The sequence below is a fragment of the Myotis brandtii genome, unplaced genomic scaffold, assembly GCF_000412655.1.
Source record: "Myotis brandtii unplaced genomic scaffold, ASM41265v1 scaffold97, whole genome shotgun sequence".
In the NCBI taxonomy this organism is placed as follows: Eukaryota; Metazoa; Chordata; class Mammalia; order Chiroptera; family Vespertilionidae; genus Myotis; species Myotis brandtii.
Window position 1 is genome coordinate 183,582 of NW_005372020.1, and position 6,982 is coordinate 190,563.

The following is a 6,982-nucleotide window of genomic DNA, read 5'->3' on the forward strand; positions in this document are numbered from 1 at the left end:
TGACGTCAGAGCTGCAGGTGCCTGCAGTCAGAACTGGCCTGGGGGTGGGGCATGTGACGTGCTGACGTCAGCGCTGCAGGTGCCTGTAGTCAGCGCTGGGCTGGGGGTGGAGCATGTGAACTGTGACGTCAGCGCTGCAGGTGCCTGCAGTCAGTGCTGGGCTGGGCGTGGACAGCGCCAACCCCGCCCCCTGGAGCTGGCACCCCGCGTGCTCAGGCCGCCAGGGGGCTCCTGGGGAAAACGGGTTCCCAAAGCGGCCAGAACGAGCGGGAACAGGACGAGGCGGGCTTTCTCATAACCCTGGCGACATGGTGGTGGCTGATTTAAGGTGACAGCAATGGAGGTGGCGGAGGAAATGGGGGCGCGCTGTCCGTGGTGCTGACGGGATGGGACCCTGTGCCGGGAGCGCCCTGGGGACCAGGGAAGGAAAAGTGGGTGGTGGCGCCTGAGGTTTGGTCTGCAGCCCCCGGGGGGCCCATCACGCCGTGTACTGTTTGGGACGCTGAGGGCGAAGCTAGCGGAGGGAGGAACCCCGCGGAGAGGTCCGGCGGGCAGGGGCACCTGGGTGCTCAGGGGCGAGGACCGAGCTGGGCACCTCCATGCTGGAGATCACACCTGGGGGGGGGGCGACCACATGCCCTGGTCACCCAGCGGCTCTGCTGGACACGCCTCCTCTAGACTCACAGACGACAGTGGGTCAGTGTCCGTGAGCTCGGCCACTCTGCAGGGTCTGGAATGGTTTTCCTTTTCGCCCAACTCCCGTGACCCCTCGCCCCGTGACCCCTCTCCGTCTGACTCAGCGAGCCCTGGGGGCAGCCTCAGGGGCCAGCCCGCCTGGGACTCACAGAGACGCAGCCCTGTCCACCGGGAAGACACGGAGATGGACAGGCTGCGGCTGGGGAGCAGAAAAAACTCTGCCCTGTCCCTCTGCAAGGTCGCACCCCGTCACCCCACCACCAGGAGATGGAGGGCAGACTGGCAGAGCACGCCCATGGCCAGGCGTCCTGGGGCCGGTGTCGCAGGGTGACTGCGTCTGGCTTAAAGCTGGGGTGGACGTCCCCCGCCTCCCAGAGCAATCTTAATTGCATCCCTTCCTCCTAATTAGAGGCATGCAAATTCATCCTCGCATTGGCCTCAGGACAACATCATTAAGAAGTTGTCTGGTGGAGGAGAGAAAAAACTCATCGCGCATTCCGGGGCGGGCCCACAGATGACTTCTGGACTCTCCGCGGTCCCGGGTCCGCGGCGCTGGCTGGCCGCCCGCATAGATAATCAGACCATGGCTCCCGGTCAGGAGAGGGCTCGCACCCCAGCAGTCCCTCTGGAGCGGGGGGGGGGGGGGGGCGATCCAAGAGACACCCTCTCCTAGGCCCACACACTTCGCTTCAGCGCAGTAGGAGCAGCCCTTTGATGTCGGTTCACGCTGTCGGTTCCGGGCCAGTTGAATTAATTTCTCATTTCCGTGTACGGAAAACCGGCTGCTCCCGGCTGCTCCCGGCCGGGGGGCGGTTCTGCCGCCTTTGACAATTTGACACGCCTTGTGCTGTGGTGACAGGGAAAGGGGGGCAGCTGTGTAGGGGAAGGGACAGGCAGGCGCCCCCCGGTTTCAAAGGGCAAACACCCAGGGCGGGAAGAGGCCCCTACACGCGGCCGTCACTCTCACACCAGGCCGCCGTGTAGCGGTTGGGAAGGAGGCACCGTTGTCTGTAAGAACCGTGCCAGCGTTGACCATGGTCGGTCCCCGGTACGTGCTGAGTGCATGCACACACGCTGTCCTTGTCGCTTGTCACGGGGCCTGGAGCACGGGTTCTGCTATTCCTAACACGAGGATTAGCTTGTTTTAAAAATGCGCACAGCCCGGCCGGCGTGGCTCAGTGGTCGAGCATCCACCTATGAACCAGGAGGTCACCGTTCGATTCACGGTCAGGGCACAGGCCCGGGTTGTGGGCTCGATCTCCAGTGGGGGGCGTGCAGGAGGCAGCCGGTCCATGGTTCTCTCTCATCATTGATGTTTCTCTCTCTCCCTCTCCCTTCCTCTCTGACATCAATAAAAATCTATTTTTAAAAGGTTAATGATGTCGCCTCTCTTAAATCTCAGGCCAGTGGTGGCTCATGTGGCCTGTTAGCCTCTCCTCTGCCCACGAGGGCTCTGACCTTCTCTCTCCACCTTGTGTTTTGTTACCCGGGGGGGGCCCAGCCAAGGATTAAAAAGGAAGGGGGGGCCCATCCTTCACACCCTCTCCCCGGCGCTGGGATGCCCGCCAGCCCCACCCGTGCACTTAAAGGCCGGCAACGGTGTGGTTTCCTCTCTTCCGTGGAAATTCCACCTTAAAGACCCCGCTCTTCGGGGTGAAATGGGGTTAGTCTGTTAAAATGATCAGTGGCCTAATCATCCAGGCTGAGGAGAGAGAGAGCGGCCCGGAGTGAGGGGCCAGGTGGCACCTGTCCTCCCCAAACCCCAGGGGGTGCCCTGTCCTCCCCGAGCCCCAGGGGCTGCTTTCTCACCCTGACGTCCCCAGACGTGCACTTTGGCCTGTTCTTCAGGTTCTCGGGGACCCTCGGGACATGGTCAGACGCGTAGAAAGTGTTGCCTGAGCAGAACGGGCAGCCATGGGGCGAGGGTGGGGAGGGGGGGACCTTGTGCGCACTGTGACCGACCCTTTCCCCAACATCACATGTTCCCGCGCGGCCGGGTAACCTTGGTAACACCTTTCCATTCCCAGTGTTGCCTGAGCAGAACGGGTGGCCAAGGGGAGAGGGAGGGGGGGGTCCTTGTGCGCACTGTGACCGACCCTTTCCCCAACGTCACATGTTCCCGCGGCCGGGTAACCTTGGTAACACCTTTCCATTCCCATTAGATTACAGCGGTTCTCAACCTTCTGGCCCTTTAAATACAGCTCCTCATGTTGTGACCCAACCATAAAATTATTTTCGTTGCTACTTCATAACTGTAATGTTGCTACTGTGATGAATCGTCATGTAAATATCTGATATGCAGGATGGTCTTAGGCGACCCCTGTGAAAGGGCCGTTCGACCGCCAAAGGGGTCGCGACCCACAGGTTGAGAACCGCTGCATTAGAAGGGGGACAGCACCGGCCAGCGTGGCTCAGTGACTGGGCATCGAACCAGGAACCGGGGTCGCGGTTCACGGCGGGGTGCTGTGCTTGGTCTTCCAGGAGGCGGAGGTGCTGAACACCGCGGGCCTCACGGGGGAGGCGGTGGCCGTGCCGGTGACGGTGGTCTCGGTGGAGGAGGACGGCGCCGTGACGGACCTGCTGGGGGCCGTGGAGTGCAGGTCGGCCGACGAGGACGTCATCAAGGCAAGTGACGCCTCCCTGTCCCCACGGAACCCGAACCCTGACCCGCTGTCATGTCAGTGTCCCGGCTCCCGGACCCGCGGGGACCCCTGCGTCCCCGGCCCCTCCCCTCCCATCTGCTTATCCCGCTGCCGTGAGGGGGAGAGAGAAAGAGCAGAGGGTGCAAGACCCCGAGGAGGGGCGGGATGCTCCGACCTGCGTGTGTGCCGGCACCGTGGGCTCTTCCCAGCCCCTGGGGAGGAGGAGGGGGGAGCACAGGGACCAGCACCCCATGGAGGTTCCTGCCCCCACCCCCTCGCCAGGCCGGGAGGGGCAGGCGGGGAGCCAGACCCAGGTGACAGGGACGTGGCCGCTCCCAGGGGGATCCCAGAGCCACTGTGTGTCGCCCACGGGGTGTGACTGTCCCGTGAGCCCGGCTCTGAGTCCCGGCACCGGCCAGGGTGCTGTGGGCTCTGCAGACACGTGCCCTGCACCGTGGCGCCTGGGAGAGACTGGGGCTCGGAAAGGTTCTGGAAGGTTCTGGGACGCGAGGGCAGCAGATGCTGAAAGTGAGGATGCGGATTCCAGGGGGTGAGGGAGACGCAGCGCCGTGTGTTGCCCTCGAGGATGGTCTGTAAACTGAGGAAGCTGGGGGGGGGGCGGGGGTGCTGCCTCGTGAGGATGATGTCACCGGTGCCGCCAGCCAATCAGGGGAGACCCCGACCTGGTGCCGCCAGCCAATCAGGGGAGACCCTGACCTGGTGCCGCCAGCCAATCAGGGGAGACCCTGACCTGGTGCCGCCAGCCAATCAGGGGAGACCCTGACCTGGTGCCGCCAGCCAATCAGGGGAGACCCTGACCTGGTGCCGCCAGCCAATCAGGGGAGACCCTGACCTGGTGCCGCCAGCCAATCAGGGGAGACCCTGACCTGGTGCCGCCAGCCAATCAGGGGAGACCCTGACCTGGTGCCGCCAGCCAATCAGGGGAGACCCTGACCTGGTGCCGCCAGCCAATCAGGGGAGACCCTGACCTGGTGCCGCCAGCCAATCAGGGGAGACCCTGACCTGGTGCCGCCAGCCAATCAGGGGAGACCCTGACCTGGTGCCGCCAGCCAATCAGGGGAGACCCTGACCTGGTGCCGCCAGCCAATCAGGGGAGACCCTGACCTGGTGCCGCCAGCCAATCAGGGGAGACCCTGACCTGGTGCCGCCAGCCAATCAGGGGAGACCCTGACCTGGTGCCGCCAGCCAATCAGGGGAGACCCCGACCTGGTGCCGCCAGCCAATCAGGGGAGACCCCGACCTGGTGCCGCCAGCCAATCAGGGGAGACCCCGACCTGGTGCCGCCAGCCAATCAGGGGAGACCCCGACCTGGTGCCGCCAGCCAATCAGGGGAGACCCCGACCTGGTGCCGCCAGCCAATCAGGGGAGACCCCGACCTGGTGCCGCCAGCCAATCAGGGGAGACCCCGACCTGGTGCCGCCAGCCAATCAGGGGAGACCCCGACCTGGTGCCGCCAGCCAATCAGGGGAGACCCCGACCCTGAAGGACACACCCGGGAGCTGCTGCGCTCCCACTGAGACCCTCCCCTGGGGCCTCCCCTAAAGTCTCCCCTTAAAGCCCTGAGGACGGAGGACCCGGCGCCTCCCCCTCCAGGGAGCTCCCTGTGCCTGTCCCTCCCCCTTCCCCCCTGCCCCCTCCCCTGTCCCCCAAACAAAAGAATACCATGAGGTTCGCTTGCGTTCTGCGTCAGAGGCTGCAAGTTCAAGGGTCTCCGGTCGTATGTGTAGCCAGTACACACATTGTGTTTGGCCTCAATGTTTTTGTTGTCATTTTTATATATCTACTAGAGGCCCGGTGCATAAAAATTCATGCAAAAGTAGGCCTTCCTTCCCCCGGCTGCCGGCACTGGCTTCCCTCTGGCACCCGGGACCCGGGCTTCCCTCACGGCCCTGGCTTTATTCAGAAGGTCATTTAGAAGGACGTCCAGTCTAATTAGCATATTATGCTTTTATTACATATATATACATATATATTATTGATCTCAGAGAGGAATTGAGAGGGAGAGAGAGATAGAAACACCCTCTAGTATCCATATAAAAGTTAACAGATGCCACAGAGATAGGTAAAGTCGTCTCTCGTTCATTAGCCAGCGGGATGCGTCCCTGACAGCGAAGGGACCTGGTGCCTCAGTTTATCGTCTGGAAAATGGGGTAACGGTGCCTCCCACCAGACTCCTGGCGAGGGTTCCGTGGGCGAAGCATCTAATCAGATGCCGAGCGGTGCCGTGGGCACAGCCCTAGGTACCCCGTAGCCACGCATTTCCTTGTCACTGTTGTGCACGTGACTTGTTCGGCCCAGGATAAAAACTAATTTCGAAGAGGCGATGCCTAGATGGAGAAACGGATGCAAATAAATATTCCTGGAGGCTAAATTCAAAGGGGGGGAGGGGGAAGAATTTTAATATCCTTAGCTCTAGCTCTTTAAAAAAAAGAGCAAACCATGAGAACATAAATTTCCCCACAAGTATTGGCGATATTTAACTAAGATTTATACTCGTGCGGCATTTACGCAGAAAAAAGGAGATGGCATTAAATTCTCATAAGTGCCCGGCCGTGCCCGTCGGAGTGGTTCCGCCTCGGGGTCTGGGAGGGGTGGGGAGCTTGAAGGGACGGCCCTTCCAGCCGTCAGCACTGTGAAGTGGGAGCGAATAAATCCCTCGGCTCGAACACCTGGTCATATTTCTTTAAAATATTTTTTTATTGATTCCAGAGAAGAAGGGAGAGGGAGAAACATCCATGAGGAGAGAGAATCATGGACCGGCTGCCTCCTGCACGCCCCCCACGGGGGACGGAGCCCACAACCCGGGCAGGTGCCCAGACCGGGAATCGAACCCTGACCTCCTGGTTCATAGGTCAACACTCAACCACTGAACCACGCTGGCTGGGCAACAACGGGTCATATTTTAACAAGAGGGAGGAGCTGGTCTCAGCGGCTCCCCCAGACCTTGCGTTTCTCCAGCTCATCTCGGGGTTGGAGCCTTGAACCCTGGAATGAGCCCAGGGACCAGGGGCTGGAGGAGAAGAGGGGTCGGTCTGGACCGGGCGTTCTGCCCACCGCTCCCGCGGGGACCATCCGCCCAGGATGTGCTGGGTGCCCGGCCACCCTTGGGGGGGCCCACCCTGCCCTCCCAGCAGGGGGCAGCCGAGTCCTGGGCCCCAGCCACGCCCCCTGGCAGGAGGCTTCCCGGGAAAGACCCCAGGACACGGACCACAGAAACGCCTTCCCTGGTGCCCGTGGGCCGTGGGCCAGGACGGGAACTCACGGCCTCTGCCCCCCCCCCAGGTGTCCGACCACTGCGACTATGTCTTCGTCAACGGGAAGGAGATGAAGGGCAAGGTGGCGGCGGTGGTGACCTTCACCTACCAGCACCTGAGCGCCCCCCTGGAGATGACGGTGTGGGCGCCCCGGCTCCCGCTGCACATCGAGGTCTCGGACGCCGAGCTCAACCAGATCAAGGGCTGGAGGGTGCCCATCGCCCCCGACAGCAGGTGGCGTGTCCGTGGGGACCCCGGCAGGAACCCAAGTCAGTGTGCGGGGCTCAGTGGGAACAGGCAGCGGGGATGAGTTGGGGGGCGACTTCCGGTGCCACTGTGTCCCTCTGCCCTCCGCCCAGCCCCGCCCCC

At 62.4% G+C, this 6,982-nt stretch overlaps 1 protein-coding gene across 1 annotated transcript in view; it reads left to right on the top strand.

The window, feature by feature from the left end:
• LOC102243738 (transmembrane protein 132D) overlaps positions 1–6,982 on the top strand; it is a 25,729-nt gene that overhangs the window by 15,564 nt on the left and 3,183 nt on the right. The window contains exons 3-4 of the mRNA XM_014533340.1: positions 3,178–3,321; positions 6,642–6,847. Of these exons, the coding sequence (XP_014388826.1) occupies positions 3,178–3,321; positions 6,642–6,847 (350 nt within the window). The remainder of the gene's footprint in view (positions 1–3,177; positions 3,322–6,641; positions 6,848–6,982) is intronic.